Source organism: Melanostigma gelatinosum (genome assembly GCF_949748355.1).
Source record: "Melanostigma gelatinosum genome assembly, chromosome: 17".
NCBI classification, from domain to species: domain Eukaryota; kingdom Metazoa; phylum Chordata; class Actinopteri; order Perciformes; family Zoarcidae; genus Melanostigma; species Melanostigma gelatinosum.
The window spans coordinates 22,167,617-22,190,474 of record NC_136650.1 but is presented as its reverse complement, the minus strand read 5'-3'; the positions used below and the strand labels follow the sequence as shown (position 1 = coordinate 22,190,474).

At 44.6% G+C, this 22,858-nt stretch overlaps 1 protein-coding gene across 1 annotated transcript in view; it reads left to right on the top strand.

Annotated features, from left to right (window-relative positions):
• The first annotated feature begins 11,546 nt into the window (after window positions 1–11,546).
• LOC306791705 (protein MTSS 1-like) overlaps window positions 11,547–22,858 on the top strand; it is a 35,893-nt gene continuing 24,581 nt past the window's right edge. The window contains exons 1-3 of the mRNA XM_079288566.1: window positions 11,547–11,675; window positions 17,198–17,259; window positions 18,789–18,862. Coding sequence (XP_079144692.1) covers window positions 11,604–11,675; window positions 17,198–17,259; window positions 18,789–18,862 — 208 coding nt within the window. The 5' untranslated portion in view covers window positions 11,547–11,603. The remainder of the gene's footprint in view (window positions 11,676–17,197; window positions 17,260–18,788; window positions 18,863–22,858) is intronic.

Genomic DNA, 22,858 nt, shown 5'->3' with positions numbered 1-22,858 from the left:
CTACCAGTCGCCCTCCAAGCCCCAGCAGGCTAGCTACCAGTCGCCCTCCAAGCCCCAGCAGGCTAGCTACCAGTCGCCCTCCAAGCCCCAGCAGGCTAGCTACCAGTCGCCCTCCAAGCCCCAGCAGGCTAGCTACCAGTCGCCCTCCAAGCCCCAGCAGGCTAGCTACCAGTCGCCCTCCAAGCCCCAGCAGGCTAGCTACCAGTCGCCCTCCAAGCCCCAGCAGGCTAGCTACCAGTCGCCCTCCAAGCCCCAGCAGGCTAGCTACCAGTCGCCCTCCAAGCCCCAGCAGGCTAGCTACCAGTCGCCCTCCAAGCCCCAGCAGGCTAGCTACCAGTCGCCCTCCAAGCCCCAGCAGGCTAGCTACCAGTCGCCCTCCAAGCCCCAGCAGGCTAGCTACCAGTCGCCCTCCAAGCCCCAGCAGGCTAGCTACCAGTCGCCCTCCAAGCCCCAGCAGGCTAGCTACCAGTCGCCCTCCAAGCCCCAGCAGGCTAGCTACCAGTCGCCCTCCAAGCCCCAGCAGGCTAGCTACCAGTCGCCCTCCAAGCCCCAGCAGGCTAGCTACCAGTCGCCCTCCAAGCCCCAGCAGGCTAGCTACCAGTCGCCCTCCAAGCCCCAGCAGGCTAGCTACCAGTCGCCCTCCAAGCCCCAGCAGGCTAGCTACCAGTCGCCCTCCAAGCCCCAGCAGGCTAGCTACCAGTCGCCCTCCAAGCCCCAGCAGGCTAGCTACCAGTCGCCCTCCAAGCCCCAGCAGGCTAGCTACCAGTCGCCCTCCAAGCCCCAGCAGGCTAGCTACCAGTCGCCCTCCAAGCCCCAGCAGGCTAGCTACCAGTCGCCCTCCAAGCCCCAGCAGGCTAGCTACCAGTCGCCCTCCAAGCCCCAGCAGGCTAGCTACCAGTCGCCCTCCAAGCCCCAGCAGGCTAGCTACCAGTCGCCCTCCAAGCCCCAGCAGGCTAGCTACCAGTCGCCCTCCAAGCCCCAGCAGGCTAGCTACCAGTCGCCCTCCAAGCCCCAGCAGGCTAGCTACCAGTCGCCCGCCAAGCCCCAGCAGGCTAGCTACCAGTCGCCCTCCAAGCCCCAGCAGGCTAGCTACCAGTCGCCCTCCAAGCCCCAGCAGGCTAGCTACCAGTCGCCCTCCAAGCCCCAGCAGGCTAGCTACCAGTCGCCCTCCAAGCTCCAGCAGGCTAGCTACCAGTCGCCCTCCAAGCTCCAGCAGGCTAGCTACCAGTCGCCCTCCAAGCCCCAGCAGGCTAGCTACCAGTCGCCCTCCAAGCCCCAGCAGGCTAGCTACCAGTCGCCCTCCAAGCCCCAGCAGGCTAGCTACCTGTCGCCCTCCAAGCCCCAGCAGGCTAGCTACCTGTCGCCCTCCAAGCCCCAGCAGGCTAGCTACCTGTCGCCCTCCAAGCCCCAGCAGGCTAGCTACCTGTCGCCCTCCAAGCCCCAGCAGGCTAGCTACCTGTCGCCCTCCAAGCCCCAGCAGGCTAGCTACCTGGCGCCCTCCAAGCCCCAGCAGGCTCGCTACCTGGCGCCCTCCAAGCCCCAGCAGGCTCGCTACCTGGCGCCCTCCAAGCCCCAGCAGGCTCGCTACCTGGCGCCCTCCAAGCCCCAGCAGGCTCGCTACCTGGCGCCCTCCAAGCCCCAGCAGGCTCGCTACCTGGCGCCCTCCAAGCCCCAGCAGGCTCGCTACCTGGCGCCCTCCAAGCCCCAGCAGGCTCGCTACCTGGCGCCCTCCAAGCCCCAGCAGGCTCGCTACCTGGCGCCCTCCAAGCCCCAGCAGGCTCGCTACCTGGCGCCCTCCAAGCCCCAGCAGGCTCGCTACCTGGCGCCCTCCAAGCCCCAGCAGGCTCGCTACCTGGCGCCCTCCAAGCCCCAGCAGGCTCGCTACCTGGCGCCCTCCAAGCCCCAGCAGGCTCGATACCTGGCGCCCTCCAAGCCCCAGCAGGCTAGATACCAGCAGCCTCCTCGAGCTGACTCCAATGCAACTGGTGTCTTCCAGACCAAAGCTGGCATGTGGGATTTAGTCTTATCCCAGACTGGAAAAAGATTTGAGTCAGATGTGCCTTCAAGTAGTGGAATTATGCGATCTGCTTCCCTGTCCAAACCCCAGCAGGAGGTGTTTCAAAGCAAAGCTAGAATGTGGGATTCTTCTTTTCTTGGAGGGTTTTCTGGTAATGTGCAGCCTGCCAACGCGAATGTTGATCCAAGAAGTTCAAGACTAATTCCCATGGCATCCCCGGACCATCCCAGGTGGCAGCAGCCACTGGTGCGTGTTTAAAACGGACACCAGTGACCTCGAGTATCTTCACAGTAAGTTTGTTGACTTTTATGTTCTTGACCAGATTAAATATTCACTGCTACAAATTATGTTTTACGTGAGGGTGAAGAAAATTCCAATGCAAAGTTCTTTCTAGTTGAGATGAATGTGTTGCAAACTTGCTAATTGATATTTCTGTTCTCAGGTTCCTGACCACAATCTGTCCTGGCATCACCTTTTTATGAAATTCAATAAAGTACTTGGAACTGAACTGTCTGTCATGAACGTCATTTGAAATTTGCAAAATGACCACGGTATCTCGATGGAATAGTACTATAACGTCTTTATTCTGATCAGATGTTGTGCCTTTGTGACATGGTAGATCAGTTGACTTTAACATACTAGGTTATTAATGGGTCTACGTTTCTGGTTTGAAACTCATGTTTACCCTATGGAGTTTCAGAACACATTTTCCTGACATTCGGTTAGGAAACCGAATTTTGGCAAGTTTTATTTTGTCACCCCTGATTCATGAGTTATTCACTGTGTAGAGTAAGACGGGTGCATTGGAGGGCCCTGAAGTGGATGGATTTGTAAAGGACATGATGGAAGCTGAAAGGTTTTTATCATTGCCATTACATACTTTACAAGAGATGGAGGATTTTAACAACTATCAGTCATTGTAATTTATTTTGCGTCTGTTGAACCCTGACCTCCAGCCCAGCATCAGCGCCACAGACCTGGACAAGTTCAGGAAAGCCCGGATGGGTCATGTAGGAAACTTGGGTTTAGAAGTGTGTTTTAAGAAACTAATGTTTAATATTTCATAATTGGAAGTGTTTTGGAAATACAGAATTAGAATATTTATAATTGTGGAAATGTTTTAGCATTGGTAGTTGGAAGTGTATCTTAGCATAATTTGTAGCACCTTGATATCGGTTTGTTAAGCTTTTGCCAAAAGTTGCAAATCCTTATCTTTATATAGACCGTTTATCATAGAAGTGTTAAGCCATAAAAGACAGTCATTGAATGTATTTAGAACAGCAGAGGGAAAGCGAGATTTCTAGACGGGCAATTACAGATCACACCCGTGCGAGGGTCCTGCGAGGTGGAGACTGTTGACGTTAGCCAATAGGAATTGAGATAGCCAAAAGGGGAGGGGATTTCAAACTGTAAGCGGGAGGGCTGCTGAAGGTTTCGCTCGCCTAAGATGGGTAAAATGCCTCTCTGCGCAGAGAATATATAGCTACTGTAATTAATGTACGTCACTCTGTATTTGTATTAGCATCAGAAGTATTAAATGCTTTTGTTTATAATTGAAACCGGCTGTCGTTTTAGCAGAGGCTGGATCACATGTGGTTCCCCCAGTCTAGGAGGTCCCTGAACCATAACAGTCACTGCGACATAAACAGATGGAAAGATCCAGAAGAACGAGCTGGGCCTCAAATAAAAGACCCTCGCTATATTTAAAGTTCTTTATTTCCATCACTGCTCACTTCATACCGCTTTTCTTTTTATGTGCATCTTTTACGGTTTCCGTTCCTTTTCCCGTCCTAATTTCTGGAAGTGTATCTTCTCCCTTACTGGCTCAGTTTGGTGTTTATTGAAAACTATATTTACAGATTTCATGCTCAATAAAAGCACAGTACATGTCCTTTATATATTCATGGTGGATTAATGCCACCATGATTTAAATATATTCCAAAAACAGCGAGTTGCTGTTTTCATGATTGCGTGACTTGCTTCTTTGTGTTATATGAAACTGTTTGCACAGCATTATTGTGAAACCAGTTACATGAACGATTGTTAAAGTATTACATCTTTGTCGGCTACCTTTTTCCTCTGACAAGATAATTCTGCAAAAGAAACTCCATTAAATCACTGCTGTGGCTTTTCATAGTGTCCTAAAATCAATAGCAGCCCGCAGAGCAGATACATCTAGTTTTACATGCTTTGGAAAATCAGCAGAAGCAGGAAACTAATATCAAAGGGCAAAAGAAAACCTCCAAGTCTACAGTGGGGCCCAGTTCTGATGATTACAGCCACCACGTCTCAGAAAGAGGCAGTATTACCACCACCACCTTCAATAGACAGATCAGTAAGAAGTCCTGCCCCTACTGCGACAAGAGTAAACATCCACTTAATTGTGCCAATCTTCAAATTGTCAACCCCACCCAGAAGCAGACTTGGATTAAGGAAAACAACCACTGCTGGCGCTGTGCCGTAGGCCATCGAGATGCGGAATATAACCTAAAGATGCGTTGCAAGACCTGTGGCAACAGACACCACCTTACACAACACAACATCAATGTTGTTTCTAGTTCTGTTTTAACTTCTGTTGTGTTTGAGTTGAGACATCTCGGAGGTGGAAATCTGAAAACCTCAACGAATGAAACCAAAAGCACTTTAACTACTGTCTGTATGAGGACATTTGTCTCGCAGCCTGGGAAGGTTTGTAATTTGTGTGAATTTACCTTTAAAGCAGATCTACAAACTGAACTGAAGAAATGTGTGGAATTAGCTGAATTGCAAACACCTGCTCAGGTTGTGAGAGTGGACGTCCCAGCCTGATTACAATTACTTCATCAGCGTGCGACGTGATTGGTCGGCACCGACACTTGAAAAGGTCCACTGTCTGTGCAGCAGTCAGAAAGCGGAAACACGAGAGTCTGTTGGGGTTCCTGCGAACAGCAACACATATTGCAGGCTGTTTAGCTTCAGTTTGAGAACCAAAAATGTCTTTTGGATTTTGCGTGAGGTACGATTACTCTTCTTTGTTTCAGCAGCTGTATAATTCCTCTGTCATGTGTTTTGTTCACTTTTTCATCTTTTTTCAGAGTGCTTGTGCTCTCACTGTTTGCTTTTGGGCAGCATGCAAATGGTAAGAATTCATGCTGCAAGAGCTGCATTTTCAATTTAGCAACTTCTTTACAGAACTGGCCTTCTGAAATGTTTTTCTTCTTCTAGCACTCAGCTACAGAAGTGGTGACTCCAGTGGCATTACGCCTCACTTTGGTTATCCAGGAAACCATGAACCTGCTTCTGCATCCAATTATGAGAGGTTTGCACAGCCTGGAGGGTTTCTGGGTAGTTCTGGATCCAGTCACAGTGGGCAAGTAGATAGTTACAGTCCAGAGGGAAGTGTTTCTAGTCACGTCCCTGGCTCACGGATCATTCGGAAACTCACAAACTCCCAGCAGCCACCTCACGCTAACCCCAATTCTCCAATGTGGGATTTTCCGAAGAATGGAGAAAGATTTGAGTCTGGTATTGCTTCAAGTAGTGGAATTATTATGCTATCTGGTCCTCTGCCGTCCAAGCCCCAGCAGGCTAGTTACCAGCCGCCGTCCAGGCCCCAGCAGGCTAGTTACCAGCCGCCGTCCAGGCCCCAGCAGGCGAGTTACCAGCCGCCGTCCAGGCCCCAGCAGGCTAGTTACCAGCTGCCGTCCAGGCCCCAGCAGGCTAGTTACCAGCCGCCGTCCAAGCCCCAGCAGGCTAGTTACCAGCCGCTGTCCAGGCCCCAGCAGGCTAGTTACCAGCCGCCGCCCAAGCCCCAGCAGGCTAGTTACCAGCCGCTGTCCAGGCCCCAGCAGGCTAGTTACCAGCCGCCGTCCAGGCCCCAGCAGGCTAGTTACCAGCCGCCGTCCAGGCCCCAGCAGGCTAGTTACCAGCCGCCGTCCAGGCCCCAGCAGGCTAGTTACCAGCCGCCGTCCAGGCCCCAGCAGGCGAGTTACCAGCCGCCGTCCAGGCCCCAGCAGGCTAGTTACCAGCCGCCGTCCAGGCCCCAGCAGGCGAGTTACCAGCCGCTGTCCAAGCCCCAGCAGGCTAGCTACCAGCAGCCTCCTCGAGCTAACTCGAATGCAAATGGTGTCTTCCAGACCAAAGCTGGCATGTGGGATTTAGTATTATCCCGGAATGGAAAAAGATTTGAGTCGGATGTGCCTTCAAGTAGTGGAATTATTATGCAATCTGGTTCTCAGCAGCCGTCCAATCCCCAGCAGGCCTGTTTCCAGCAGCCACCTCAAGCGAACCCCAATGCAAATAGTGTCTTACCCCAGGATGGAGAGAGATTTGAGTCGGGTGTTTCTTCAAGTAGTGGAATTATTATGCGATCTGGTCCTCAGTCGCCATCCAAACCCCAGCAGGAGGTGTTTCAAAGCAAAGCTAGAATGTGGGATTCTTCTTTTCTTGGAGGGTTTTCTGGTAATGTGCAGCCTGCCAACGCGAATGTTGATCCAAGAAGTTCAAGACTAATTCCCATGGCATCCCCGGACCATCCCAGGTGGCAGCAGCCACTGGTGCGTGTTTAAAACGGACACCAGTGACCTCGAGTATCTTCACAGTAAGTTTGTTGACTTTTATGTTCTTGACCAGATTAAATATTCACTGCTACAAATTATGTTTTACGTGAGGGTGAAGAAAATTCCAATGCAAAGTTCTTTCTAGTTGAGATGAATGCGTTGCAAACTTTAATTGCTATTTCTGTTCTCAGGTTCCTGACCACAATCTGTCCTGGCATCAACTTTTTATGAAATTCAATAAAGTACTTTGAACTGAACTGTCTGTCATGAACGTCATTTCAAATTTGCAAAAGTACCTTGTGTGACGATGCTGCGTAGTATATCAAAGGAGTAGTACTATATTGTGTTGAGATGTTTTTTTTTTTTTACGTGACTGGTAGATCAGTGTAAGTTACTAGTTTATTAAGCTTATGGGAGCGTTTGCCAAGCATGTGGGTGATCTCAGGAAAATTAGAGGATGGGCATCAAGACTCTGACTCTGCCGCAAGCTGCTTGCAGTCCTGCAAACAACTGCTTGTTATCACGGCCAGTGACGATGCTTTAAGATCTTTCTACCCAGTGAGCACCAACCCTGATTTCTGGTTGAAATTGGGTCTGAACATCGAAGACCTATTTTCACCGGTTTTCAACTTAAAATGCGACTACAACAGCAACGTGTCTCAAAACACTTTGTTTTAAAATGTTGTAGGTTGACAGACACGATATTGTTTACTTAGCATGTATTTCTCCAGTCATATTACGCTGGTCGGTGAGAAGTGGTCGACATGACTCTGTGATTTAAACTTTAAGCGGGTGAGGCTGCTAGCTTGTAGTGTTCGCATGTTAGCTGGTAGCGTTAGCTTGTAGCTACAGCAGCATGGACGAAATGTAAACCTGTTAATGTTGGAGACTCGTTATGGGCTGTTGCTGTCGCCCAGCGTTATGAAAGTTATTTTACATGTAAAATACACGACGGAAAGCGAGTGGGGCTGTTCACAGTTTAAACAAAATGTACTAATAAGACGGTCAAAACATCGTTTGGCTTACAGCAATATACAAACAATATTTCGATGTTTAAAATGTTTTCAACGGTGGGCGTAGTAGACGTCTTTTAAACGTCTTTTCAATGGAAAAATGCTCGCTTGATAAACTTCTGGTACTAAGAGTTGTTGGAATTGAGAATCAACATTGTCATTGAGTTTTATTTCAACTCTTGATTGGAATTCAATTGTGCGACACTTTCTAGATCAAAGGCCATTAAGATGCAGGCAAAGCGGCTTGACACACGTCTCTCATGAAGAAGCCATCCTGTACAAAGAGCCGGCTGTTCAATGCAAAGCAGAAGCATTTAGAGATGGCACAACGCTTTGAGGTCTTTTAGATTCAAACTTTACCAGCCAGGACTTCAGGCCACACCTCCGCCGTGACATCACAGCAGGTATTTGGTCTCAGGCAGCGTCAGAGGCTCTTCATTGAACTCACTTATATTTCTCTAGATTCTTAGATACCTAAAACTAATGTAATGTAATTAAAGATTAGAAGTTGTGCAAAATGAATCATAATATCAACAATGTATTGTTTAAGTGGTAAACTTATTGATTGTAAATATAAGTTATTTTTATGTGAGTTTAAAGAACACATCGAAACTCAAACTTTAAAAATATAGAAAAGTGATGAAACTGTTTTTAAAGAAGGATAATGTGCTGTTTCTCTTCCGTTTTGATATTTTTGAAGTTTGTTTTTATTTTTAAGAAGCCTCTCGGATCAGAAGCTTCTCGTCACTCTGAAGACTCTCGTCCTACCTTACAAGCTGATTAAATGAGAGAATCGTCATCGCTACGACTTCTGAATCCTCATGAATCCTCATTGAGTCATGAGACTCAAGAGAAGCAAGAGCTCCTCGTCTTCTCACTTCCCTCCCACATCTTTCTCCCTCTTCTCCCCCTCTCTCTGATAGCTGTTATTAGTTTAGTCCTCTCCTGTTTTAGGGAGATAATGACACAGAGCACTGCTTGTGTGTGTGTGTGTGTGTGTGCTGTTTCCCCCTGTCATTAAGCAGCCAGTCTGTGTGGTTAAAACGACACAGCTTCGACTGTTCATCTGATCCCAGATCTTCCTCCAGCAAACCGGTCGGCCCGCTGGCCTCAGCCCAGACCCCGGAGCTCCGGTTTAGGGCCAGAAGTCTGCAGGTTTCCCCTCTCAGCAGCAGTGGAAACTCTTCGTCACATGGCTGTTGAGCTCTGCTGTGGAGGGGCACCAGTGAAACTGCATTTGAAGAACATCTTCTTTCTTTGATTGGATGTTTGAAATGATCAAAGATCTGAACAAATTCTTGATTTATTGTATCAGCTAACAGAAAAACTGAACCAAAACACAAACATTTCAGGAGCATTTTGTTGAGTTTGATGGATGACAGAAAGCTGAGAGGACAGTTTGTGTTTCATGAGACTAAAGAGTGTATCACATCGTATCGGTAAGATTAAAGTATTACCCAAAGAGTAAAATAATGTGTTCATGGGTGAATGAGGGGCACACATAAAGGTCTGATGTAGCTTTATACATACAGTTCAGAGAAAGAGTCACTGACTATGTTTTACCACTAGGTGTCCTCCAACTGACATGAACATCAGCAATGAGAGGGTAGAACGGGCCACTGGGCCGGAGCCTCTGTTTGAAGCTCCTGCTGACATTTCCTGTTGGGAAGTAGCAAAAGAGACACAAATTGACCAGAGAGAGAAACAAAACAACCAAAAAAACAACATGCAAAACAACTACGAAGATATGCAAAACAAATAAAAAAGAGACGCAAAACGACTACGAAAAACAAACTAATTAAAAGAGATGCACAACGACCACAAAGAGACACAAAATGACTACAAAGAGATGCACGACGACCACAAAGAGACACAAAACGACTACAAAGAGATGCACAACGACCACAAAGAGACACAAAACGACTACAAAGAGATGCACAACGACCACAAAGAGACACAAAACGACTACAAAGAGATGCACAACGACCACAAAGAGACACAAAACGACTACAAAGAGATGCACGACGACCACAAAGAGACACAAAACGACTACAAAGAGATGCACGACGACCACAAAGAGACACAAAACGACTACAAAGAGATGCACGACGACCACAAAGAGACACAAAACGACTACAAAGAGATGCACAACGACCACAAAGAGACACAAAACGACTACAAAGAGATGCACGACGACCACAAAGAGACACAAAACGACTACAAAGAGATGCACGACGACCACAAAGAGACACAAAACGAATACAAAGAGATGCACAACGACCACAAAGAGACACAAAACGACTACAAAGAGATGCACGACGACCACAAAGAGACACAAAACGACTACAAAGAGATGCACGACGACCACAAAGAGACACAAAACGACTACAAAGAGATGCACGACGACCAGAAAGAGACACAAAACGACTACAAAGAGATGCACGACGACCACAAAGAGACACAAAACGACTACAAAGAGATGCACGACGACCACAAAGAGACACAAAACGACTACAAAGAGATGCACGACGACCACAAAGAGACACAAAATGACTACAAAGAGATGCACGACGACCACAAAGAGACACAAAACGACTACAAAGAGATGCACAATGACCAGAAATGTGTCTCTTTGAGTGGGTGGCTCTTGTTCTTATGTAAGAGGCAGTCGAGGCCCTTCACATGTTTGTGTTATGGGCCCATCATCTCATAACCTCTCCCTGAACCCTCAGAAGTACATGTTGAGGCTCGTGAATGTTGACTCTCGTATACATGTGTGTCACTCTGGAAAGCAAACCACGTGACAGAAAGATGAGGGAGCGTCCTCACAGCACAGTTTTGACCTTTAACATGTGTGGTTTCTTAAAGCGCGTCCTGTCTGAAGTTCCACAGAACGTCGGTCACCTCTCCTGGTTGGGATTTCTCTTCTTTGTTGTCTTCTTCCCGTCCTCCTCCTGATGTCTCCTCTTCAACTTGATATCGATGTTTCCCGAACAGTTCAGTGAAATACTCGCTAGGTGGCGATGCAGTTTTAAATATCTGAGTCTGTCAGACTCTATCACAGTGCGGTGATGCTATGAAACCACGCTGTGAAGGCCTTTTATGTCCTGCAGTGGTTTCTAAACTGGGAAACGAGGACTTTCAGCCAACAGGTGGAAATAACCATCTTCATTCCAGTAATCAACAGATCGATGTTTGAATTATATTCCATTGCATGTACATTATATCATTTTATTTGTTCAATTATATACTTATTTTATAATTTATTATATTATATTTATCTTTTAAATAGATCGATATTGATATTGGCCCTTAATTAAAGAAAGTAAGAAAATAAGACAAGAAAGACAAAAGATAAGACAAAATATTAACTGATCTGTAAATATAGTTTTGGTCCTTTGTTTGATACTTAATAGTTATACGTTTTATTTTTGATTATTTAATGATGTATTCATTCTAAAACATGTGTGGTCTTCTTAATGTTTCCTTCTCTCCTAATATTACTGATATTTCTTATATTTTATTTCTCCATCTTATATTTTTACCGTTTTCATTCGTAAGTCATGTAGATTCCTTCATATGTCCATAACTTTATTGTATTTTATGTCACCCTGTCTTTTGCCTTCATCAAAACGCGTCCTCGGCCGAGGGCGGGGCCAAGCGGACGCGCGTCCACGTCTCCCTCCCGGCGCGTTCCCGAGCAGCCAGAGCTCAGTGGAGCAGCTCTCCGTGTCAAGTTGATCCTCCGGCGGCGTCGTTGGCCGTTTCCTGCAATCTTCTCTCCACTCCAACATGCGTCTCCTCCCGCGGACATGGGATCTTTCTGCCCCGAGTGGGAACTAATCGCCGGCTCTGCTGCTGCTCGTGTCCGTGTTCTGGTCTCCTTCAGCCGGGGAAACCCTGCAGAGCGACTCTGAGCCTTTTCCATTGACACCGAGCCGCCGCCCCCTTTCCTCTTTAATTGCTTCATTTATGGACTGCAGAAGCTCTGAGTGAGAGAGTGGTTTGTGATATTTTCCCTGGACACGGCTGAAGATGGAGACGGTGATGGAGAGGGAGTGCAGCGCGCTGGGGGGGCTTTTCCAGACTGTCATAGGAGACATGAAGGTAACATCAAGGAATCAATACAGATGTTTAAATAATCCGCGTCACGTGAAATGTTCCCTCTGCTCATCCTGTTGCATCAAAACAAAGAGAGCCGATTTTTAATTTTTTTATGTCAGATTTCCAGGTGGTTGTCTTTATAATTAATTTGCTAATTATCCAAGAGGGGAGGGGGGAGGAGGGAGGAAGGAGGAAGGAGGAGGAAGGAGCAAAGTGGGTGTGTTCAGGCTCCGGTGCCTTCATTTTCACAATGTGAACTGCAGCTTTCTACCAAATAAAATGCATGTAAACCCATTTTAAAGCTACAGGCTACTCCCATTTACACACAATGGGTTTTTATTATTGATGAGAGGGCTGTTCATCACAATCTGATTAAAGGATAATCCGATAAACAGGGACGTGTAACCCAGAAAATTCTGCTCTGTAAAACATGCTAATGTTAAAAGACAATAAAAATCCTAACTCTACCTTTTTAGATGAGACGGTCGGCTCCAAAACCACATTTATACATTTTGGAAATCAACAGTTTACTCAGTTTGTAATTTAATTTTGAATGTCCACATTTATTTCCCTTTTTATTCTTAAAAATACCATTTCATACCAACAACCTGATTATAGGATGATCTGATGACCGGGGGGAACCTGTAACCCAGAAACCTGCTCTGTAAAACATGCTAATCTCCAAAGAAAAGTGCTGAATTAGATCAGGAGCTCGTATCAAAACAAAACACGTTTTCTACTGAACATAAATGTGATTCTCAGGATTGTAAATGACATTTGAGCTGAAAGGATCAGTCGACCAACAGAAAACACAACCTCGTTCTAAATTATGAGGATTTGCTGCTTTTCTTCGTCTCGTCTGATGATCGGAAACAAAATGTTTTGAATTGTCCGTCGAACAAAACAAGCGTTGGAAAGATGTCACTTTGGAAGTTGTGAATTCCCCCCCAAAACATTTGTATCATTCTGACTTTACGATTAATCGAGATGACGGTTCCTGAACCTGCGTATCGGCCACAGACTGTAGACAGGAAGTGGACGTAGTCATGGTGACGTCACCCATTGGTTTGTGGAGCGATGATATGAAGCCTGGAGTTTGGCGATATCGCCGTCGCCATCTTGTTTTATTTGCAACCAGTGAACAGAAATTACCATATCTGGACTGAGGAGGAGTGACGTAAAGACGGCGTAAACGTCTCTGGTGTCGACCTGTCAATCAGCATGTAGCCCCGCCCTAAAGCATCCCCTGCTTCATGGTCTGTGTGACTCTAAATGGAGCATAATGTACTAAATGAACATCATGCTGTATTGAAGAAGACTTGAAACTAGAGATTGAGACATAAACTCATGTTTACAATGTTTACTGAGGGAATAAATCAAGAGAGAAGTAGAGTCATTTTCTATAGACTTCTATACAACCAGAGGAGTCGCCCCCTGGTGGACACTAGAGAGAATGCAGCTTTAACACGTGAAGCAGCGGCTTCTCTCCTGGTATCAGCAAGTACCAAACTGATTCCAAAAAATATATATAAACATACAGACTGACTTTTTTAAAATCCTTTTATTTTATGATTGATGGTCATCAAGAGAGTATTTGTATTTACATATTCTCTTTATCTTTACATCAGTAGTTTTAAGAGAGACTACAGGTGTGTAGTTTGCACATGCTCAGTAGCGATTGGCCCGGATGAACGGATCAGGTAGCGAGTTGTTGTTCCTGTGTCGTAAATGAGCTGATGAATGATAAGATAACGTGATGTCAGATCCAGCATCTTCCTGCTATGAGCTGTTAACAACTCTAACTGGCAGGTTAACTGATGATTTTAATCCTAAATCACATAAAAGACCCAACGTCTATTAGCTTTATGTCGTTAAATCAACACAGATTGATCAACGGAAGTTTTCTTGATTCAATTAAGTTTTTAAAGTACAACATATTTGATCCTTATACATATCGTATACATGTGTGTGTGTGTGTGTGTGTGTGTGTATGTGTATATATATATATATATATATATATATACACACACATATATGATATGATATGTATATATGTCGCCACACACACACACACCTGTTTCTGTGGTGACGTCATAGCAGACAGGTGGTTTCTAACAGGTGTTATGGTTTGGTTGACTAAGGGAGGAGATCCGTCACACCCTCTTCTTCCTCTTTATTCTTCCTTTATGTCTCCTCCTCTTCTTTCTTTTTCGACCGACTCCTCGTTCTGAGCCTCCTCTTCTTCGTGTCCTCTTCTCCCCTTCCTTCCTTGCCTCCTCCTCCCTTTTCTCCCTCATTTCTTATTTCAGCATCCTTCGACATCCTTCCTTGTTCCTGTTTTGGCATTGTTTTCTCCTTCAGTTTGCTTTCTTCCTCCTCTCCTTCCTCATCCTTTGTGTCCTCCCTCGTTGCCCTTCATCTCCTCCTCCACCTCCCTTTTCTCTCCTCTCTCCCGTCCTTTCTCTGCCTCTCCTCAAGTGAGTCTTTCGTCTCTCGTGCTGTTTCATTGACGTTTAGTTTTCATCTCCTCATCCTCTTGCGAGGTGAAAAACACTGAAATGAGCTCCGCCTCTTAAAGATGCACGTTGATGCATGGTCGGATCACACCTGCTTCTCTAATCTGCTGCATCATGAATGTGAACAGAGAGATGCTTCGAATGTTTTATTCATAAAACGATGATCATTTTAAAAGAGCAACTCACTGCTGGTGAGCAGCTCATTTGAACTTTTATATTCAGTTTGCTCTGAAAGAATGCCTCGTATTGATGAGCTCGTCACAATTCACTGTCGCTGTCAGTTAAATGTAGCAGACGAAGGCTTGTTCTTAAAGAACATTAGGCTTGTTTTTTATTGTCAACTAATCCCATGAAAAGACTAAAAACGTGTTCATCAAGAACAGAAAATGGTGTCACATATGTAAAGTATATGGAGCGTTATTGAAAGTTACATGGTAAAGTTCCTCCTCGTTTCCACTTTGTGTAACAAACGGATGGATAAACGCCATATGCAACACTGAAGTTTGACTGTTTCAGCATTATGTCTGTCCCATTCTCGTGACGAACATATAATCTCGTAAATCAAACATCAAATTTGGCACAAATGTCCACTTCAACCCAAAGACTGTGTCAGGAGTGGACGTAGTCGTCGTGAATGTCATCATTAATTTGTGGACTATTGTTTTGAAGCCTCGAGTTTGGTGTTCTGGCCGTCGCCATCTTGTTTTTCTGCAACCAGTGAATGAAAGTGACCATATCTGGTAGCGATAGCAACCTGTCAATCACAGTAAGCCCCGCCCTAAAGCATCCCCTGCTTTATGGTCTGTGTGACTCTAAATGGACCATCATGTACTAAATGAACATCATGCTGTATTGAAGAAGACTTGAAACTAGAGATTGAGACCATAAACTCATGTTTACAATGTTTACTGAGGTAATAAATCAAGAGAGAAGTAGAGTCATCTTCTATAGACTTCTATACAACCAGAGGATTGTATAGAATTGTACAGGTTGCAACCTGTACAATGACCTTAAATCTCTTATTTTGTACATTTGCGTTTCCTCACCTGCAGTCGCCGTGTCGTGTGTGTTGTGTGTCTGTGTGCTGCTCATCCTCCACACATCGCTGTGCTGCTGGTGAAATCCTCCACATATTACTGTCGATCCGTTTCAGTGGAACCGATCTGCATGTTCTCCCCCCGGAGGAGAACCGTCGTCTTGTACCGGGAGCCGCTTCACATCTGCCTCACCTTCTGTTTGACTCCTCGTTGAATAGAAACTGAACTGAAGGTTTGGAACATCTGTGAATACATCGAGTGACTCTTATGTTGCTCGTGAGTAGAACGTTAACATCATCAATGCTTGATGCAGTCCGTCTGGCAACGGAGCGCGTGATTGGACCACAAGAAGAGAATCTGGAGCCAGAGATTGGTTGCTTCATAAATATCTTTAACAATGTAAAGCTGACATTCTACTTTCCACACATTTCACACAGCCACGAGGGCCGCACCACGTTTGACATCTGCCGTGTTTGTGAAGGCTTTGCACGGATATCTTTGCAAATGTCTTTCATGCATCCAAAAAAATGTAGAACTGGTTCAGTTGGTACCGGGAGGAGGTTGAGCCCAGACAACTGTGAGCGTCAGACGATAGACAGGAAGCAGCGCGCGTTGAAGTGAAGTGTGTGAAACGTGTGTGAATCCCGCTGAGATAGTCCTGCTCTCTCTTCCCGGCTGGCTGCTGCGTGTCGGTGTCGTCTTGGAAACCTCACGGACGGAGCTGCCGCGCTGGCTTCGTCCGAATGGGTCACTCCTGTTTCTCTGTTTCTCTGTTTCTCTGTTTCTCTGTTTCTCTGTTTCTCTGTTTTTTGTGGGCATGTTCATTGGCTTCGACTCGCTCCGATGTGTTTTCACTGTCTGATCTTAAGAGGTGGAGTTCACTGTTGAGGTCACGAATACAACAATCATTCACTCACACAGTCATGGGTTTGTGAAACAGTCCAAACTGCCAACATGTTCACGTGAGGACGTGAGACTCTCGCACACTCGTCCCGTGTGAAGCACAGCTTGTCTGCTTCAGTGGGACGTTGATCTCCAGGCAATACAATAATATTCATCAATTATACTACAATTTGAATAAGCAGCGTAACCATAGCAGCAGTAGCCAGGCCATCGAGGCTGATGATCCGCACCCGGCTCGGCTCAGCCTGGGCCTGCACCGTGTCGGAGAAGGATGGTGGTGATGATGACGGTGACAAAGGGCGACGCCCACAGAGTGCAGCTTCCTCAAGGAGCAGATGAAGTCTGTCTCACAATACTCAAAGACCGTCCTCTGCAGGACGGAGGATTAGGAGCTCAGTAGGTAGAGTCTACCTACTGAGAAGGAAAACTCTGTATTTCAGTATCTTATGTGTATCAAAAGTCTGTTTTAATTCTCGGGTTCTTGTAGTTTTTCGAACATGGGTGTAAAGTATTTTATTCTTTCATTCTGAGTCCACGCTAGTTAAAGGATGCCTCAGATGCTTCACTGCAGTATTGAGAAAAGGAAGCCCCACCCGCCCCTGAAAACATCAGGGGACTCCCGCTGACATTAGAAGCGCACCCTCAGTTTCTACTGTCTTTGTGTTTCCCTCCATGCAGCTTTCTGAACACACGTGCACCACTGCACTGCAGCGGCTCCGTGTCCGTCTCACATTAAACAGCCTGTGGACTCGACCTGCATCTGTATGTCCTGTGTTTAGCTTCCTGTGGACATGGGGGTGGGCGGGGCGTATGGATCAGCGTATTGATCCGTCTCCTTGTCTGTTGGCTCGCTGCTGCATCCGATGCTCAGGATTTATGCGCTTTGGTCAAACCAGAATGTATTTTACAGAAGCGAACTCTGTAATTTAACAACAATGAATGTGAAAAGAAAAGCAGGTTTCTGTTAACTGCCAGTGATACGCTGACCTGATGCATGACCGTATTAAAGGCTTTTTACCAACAGAATCAGGTTTTTGCAAATTAACCTATCTTCTCTTTTTCTCCTCAGGGCAGTTATCCCGTCTGGGACGACTTCATCAGCAAGGCCAGCAAGCTGCAGTCACAGCTCAGGTAATGCAGGTTATCCACCAAACACCAGCACGCTGCAGATCTTCACCGCTTTGACAACGTGCTGTAAAAGAAGCATGAGTTAATGACCAATCTATCTCCAATAGTATCAAAGTCACACAACCCCAATGTTAAATGTTAAAATGTAAATCAACATTGTCGGCTCCTTTTGGACGCATTGGTCCGTGTTTGTGTCCTCTTCTGTGTATTTGCTTTGGTTTTCTGTAGTGCTGCTGAATTTGCATTTCTCCCAGAATTGTTTTCAGCGCTCGTCTTTCTGTTTTTGTAGCCAATTTTTGTTTGTTGCCAACTATGTAAATGTGTTCCATTAAATTGCGGTGTGTTAATCTCAGTCTACCGCTGTTAACAGTTATTATTAATCCTGCATGTGTAACCTCATGTCCAATCACAGACCATCGCACAGAGGTCAGAGTTTGGTTTTCAATGTCACAGCTCAGGTAATGCAAGTTATCCACCAAACACCAGCAAGAAACAGAAAGAGACAAAACCAAATGTCCAGCAGTGATGTTTATCACTCCAATAAGCAAACTGTTCACATGGAAATGTGTTCACAGGAAGTATGAACACACACACACACACACTAAAGGTTGTGTGTGCACAAAAAAACAGCAAAAACACACTTCTACATTAATTCATCATTAACAATAACACACACATACCCTCACACCTTCTGGCCATTAACCACCCGCTAACATCCGACCACACACACACACACACATGCACAACTCAATTAACCTTGTGTGTGGCTGGCAGAGATTAATGATGCCGCCATAAAGTCGTTATCAGTGCGATGGATCAGCAGCAGCCTCCAGAGACTCTGCACTGGGCCAGAGGTCACAGCTGATTACAAACCGTCCTCTTCCTCACCACACACACACACACACACACACACACACACCAGGGCATCTGCGTCTGAGATTGAAGAGCCATAACATTACTTTTGCACATTATATCCGGTCGTCTACTCTTGATCAGCTGTTTTAACACCTTGTTTCATTCAGTGTAATGTTAAAAATGAACCTTGAAACTTGCTTGTACATGTAAAGATCCATGTAAACTCCCAAAATTACAAGTGTGTTCAATGACACGTTAGAGGACGTGATGGCAAACATTTGGTAGAATAGATGCAAATGAGATGAAAATGATACGAAACGCTGGGTTAAGAAGCTACATTTATACACCACATATTACAGGCCCCCAAAGTCAAACCAAAACATCTGGACTGCAACTTACAGTCTAAGAACCAAAGTGTGTGCAATTTACATAAAACAGACAAAAGAAAAACGTCTGAAGAGCTGAATATGTTTTGATTTAAAAAAATGTGTCACATTGACGAATCAATCAAAACTGAATCAATATATTCTCTTAGTCAGTGGACAAAAAAAAGGTTGATAAATATTGATGTGTGTGTGATCGCGATAATTCTTTGGTTGATTGTTGCATATTTTTTTAAATGCTTCTTCAAAGGATTTCTTCCCTCATCCGAACCTTTACTCTGTTGTGTCTCGTAGGACGACGGTCGTCGCGGTAGCAGCCTTCCTGGACGCCTTTCAGAAAGTGGCCGACATGGCGACCAACAGTCGAGGTAGAGTGTGTGTGTGTGTGTGTGTGTGTGTGTGTGTGTGCGTGTGTTTCCTTCTCTTCCGTGCCTCATATTTGAAGAACCCATATTGGAAGAACTCGTTTTGTTTTAGTTTCTCTCGAAGCTGTTTTCCGATCAGAAATTTAATTTACAGTATTAATTAATTTAATAAACTGTTGGGGATGAAGCTTAAAGACACAGTTTGGATATCCTTTTGAAGTGAAGGGTGTTTCAGGTACTTTGGTTAAGGTTTGTGTTGTTTCATCTCATACCTCATCCTGACTTTATGCTGGTAAACGACCTCGATAACAAACCAATATACCGACGATGGTGGACTCTTTCTTTGTGATCGTCAATCCCCCCCGGAAGGTCTAGAATGATCCGTGTTGTCATTGTGGTGAAGCAGTTTGCACGTTTTCTATTGATTTGTACGTTTCCATTATTGACAAATGATCGGAGGTGGCTGTCTTCCCGATCGCCAGATTGGAAACATCGATAGTTTACTTCCTGGATTGATTAGATGAAGCAGAAGGATTGACGGGCAGCTCAGTGTTTAACCCTTCATGGCAACCGTTCTAAGTAACTCCAGCTCTTCATGGCTTCAGTCTATTCTGTGTGTGTGTGTGTGTGTGTGGGGGGGGGGGGGGGGGGGGGGGGGGGAGCACAGCTAAGTGTAGAATTATTGGTTTCTTTCAGCAACTGTTCGGACAATTTGAGGTTTGTGGAGCCACACCTGATCCCAGACAACCCTTCTTTTTTTTTTTTTACTTTATATAGTATTAAACTATTGTATCAAGTATAAATGTTTTCACAGTTATGTTGTGCTGACAAATAGTCTCCTGGTTTATTTGTAAAATATCTTAAGTTACGTCAGTTTGTCACGTACTTTTTTCGATAGAATTTAAATTTATTGTGCAGCCGCCGAAGAAACTACTTCACAAACGGTCACAGGCCTAAAAGGTTAGAATGGATTTACTGGATTTTTGAGGCAAATATCAATATTCATTTAGAGTTTTTATTAAAAATCACATGTTTTATAAAGGACATCACAGATATATAGTCTGGCCTAAAGCAATATTTGTACACTTTGTATCTTCGACCTGCAGACAAAGAGTCAAATCTGACAGATGTGTTGAATTATTGAATGAAAAGGTCATTCCTACCAGAATACCCCGTCTGATCAGAGAGGAGGAGGAAGAGGAGGGATGAAGAGTGAGAAATAAATGGTATGAGCTGAAGGAAAGTGTGTGAAAATTTAGGCCAAAACAGATGAAATGGCAGATTAGACGAGGATGTGAGAGGGAGAGGTAGTAAAAAATGAGAGAGGAGGTAGAGGAAGATGGAGGGCAGATGGCGATGGGGGAAGAGAGCGAGAGAGAGAGATGATGGAAAAAGATGGATGGGGGGGGGGGTTGTTGGCTGTCATGTCCAGCCGGCTGCTGCTGGTGCTCATGGCAACAAGATGGAAATCACTGCAGGATTCAGTGAGCAAAAGATCCGAAATCTCATCTCATCCAAATATCTCAGATAGTGGCACCTTGTAACCGATCGTGGTCATGAATCATTCTGCAGATTAAAGTGAGACTCTGAAGCGTCTTCTTCTCCCACAGCATGTCTTTTTCAGACGAGTAGGAAGAAAATATCAAAAAAATCCCATTCAGGTGTTTTTATTTTGCTACTTTGTCTGTTTACGTCTGTAGATTTCTCCGATGTTCAGCAAAAGTTACCATGAGAAAACGCCTCATTTGCATATTTAAATGAAACATTTCAGAAACCTTGTAATACAAAACATACTCATCTTAATGTGAGTGATGAAGTGGTGAAGTTTCATGGTGATATCTATGAGGTCATGTTGTGACTCTATTCACCTGTAGTCTTCTTAATGTGAGTGATGAAGTGGTGAATATTCACCTGTAGAGTCTCTTAATGTGAGTGATGAAGTGGTGAATATTCACCTATAGAGTCTTCTTAATGTGAGTGATGAAGTGGTGAATATTCACCTGTAGAGTCTTCTTAATGTGAGTGATGAAGTGGTGAATATTCACCTATAGAGTCTTCTTAATGTGAGTGATGAAGTGGTGAATATTCACCTGTAGAGTCTCTTAATGTGAGTGATGAAGTGGTGAATATTCACCTGTAGAGTCTCTAAATGTGAGTGATGAAGTGGTGAATATTCACCTGTAGAGTCTCTAAATGTGAGTGATGAAGTGGTGAATATTCACCTGTAGTCTTCTTAATGTGAGTGATGAAGTGGTGAATATTCACCTGTAGAGTCTCTAAATGTGAGTGATGAAGTGGTGAATATTCACCTGTAGTCTCTTAATGTGAGTGATGAAGTGGTGAATATTCACCTGTAGAGTCTCTTAATGTGAGTGATGAAGTGGTGAATATTCACCTGTAGTCTCTTAATGTGAGTGATGAAGTGGTGAATATTCACCTGTAGAGTCTCTTAATGTGAGTGATGAAGTGGTGAATATTCACCTGTAGAGTCTCTTAATGTGAGTGATGAAGTGGTGAATATTCACCTGTAGTCTCTTAATGTGAGTGATGAAGTGGTGAAGTTTCATGGTGATATCTATGAGGTCTGTGTGCTGAAGGTTCACACAGAGGGGTTTGTTCACACATCACTCACACACTCATTTATACACACATTAGTACTAAAAACATTATGAAAATAGGGTTTTTAAAAAGACCAAAACACTGCAGGTGGGTTTATCTGATTATATTTTGCTACGATATATATATATATATATATATATATATATATATATCTCTCTCTCTCTCTCTCTCTCTCTGTAGAATGTTCAGTGACAGCAGTAAGTATCACATGGAGAGGTCAGAGGTCGCAGCACAGCTTTGATATTTCTGTATGTCTGTATAAGAGACAAAGAAAGGAAGTAGAAGATAGAAATGAGGGATGAATGTGTTACATTTAAATGTATTATAACCAGACATAAATCATACAAGGATCAATAATTAACAGGCTTCAGCATCAGATCATGAAATATCTCTGAAATGGAAAATGAATGTGTAATTTAGAGTGAACTTTCACCCACTTCATATTTGATCTGTTAGGTTTTCATATATTCACTCGTTAATGTGAGTAATGTCCTCTGATGTGTGGAAGTTGATACATGGTGCTGCTTTTATTTGTCTTGTTAAAGCTACTGTGAGGAACCTTCATTTTGTGTTGGTTTGGCGGCCCCTGTGGACGAAAGTGGGAGTGTTATTTATTGAATTGTATGTTTACTTGTGGATCATTTTTGTGTAAACTGAAAAGACTAGCGGAGCAATAAATCATAACGAATACATTGGAAGTAACCTCTATTTTCTGTTTATTTGATTTAGTAAGTTTTCAAGGAAGTCATTCTAACTTAACAGATGTGTGTTACTCAACTTTCTCAAATTTTATTTTAAAAATAACAACTCGACCTGAAGCAGAAAATAAAAACACAAAAGACCGAAACATTTGTCCCCCGGGAAGAAATCAAAACATCGAGGACGGTGAAACTGTGTGACCAGCAGTTTCCAGCAGTTGGAGGAATAATCACGTGATTCTTGTGACTCATCACTTCACAGTTCAGTAACGTCGTGAATCAGATCAAAGAGGTCCAGAAACCAAACGCTGTGGCTGGATCAGACTGCATTCAGCAGACCTCACAGGAATATCCTCACAGCGGGCGTCGTCTGCAGCTTGAACTGGTTTCAGTCAGAAGGTTCAAGTTCCTTCAAAACCAAACTTCTCATCCGACTTTGAGTTACAACAAAAGCTGCTGCCGCTCTACAATTCCCAAACCTCTCAGTTGATGAAAAGCACTCTGGGAAATGTAGAAAGTCATAAAGTGAAAAATAATTAGACGAGGGAGGTTGAGGGAAAATTGGGTTCCAAACTAAAAATACTGAAATCAGCCCGTAATATATAAGTCCAGTTTAAGTCTGAGCAGTTTTGGTCCCTCAGATTGGAAACAAATTTAAAAAAGAGATTAAATGTGATCGAGT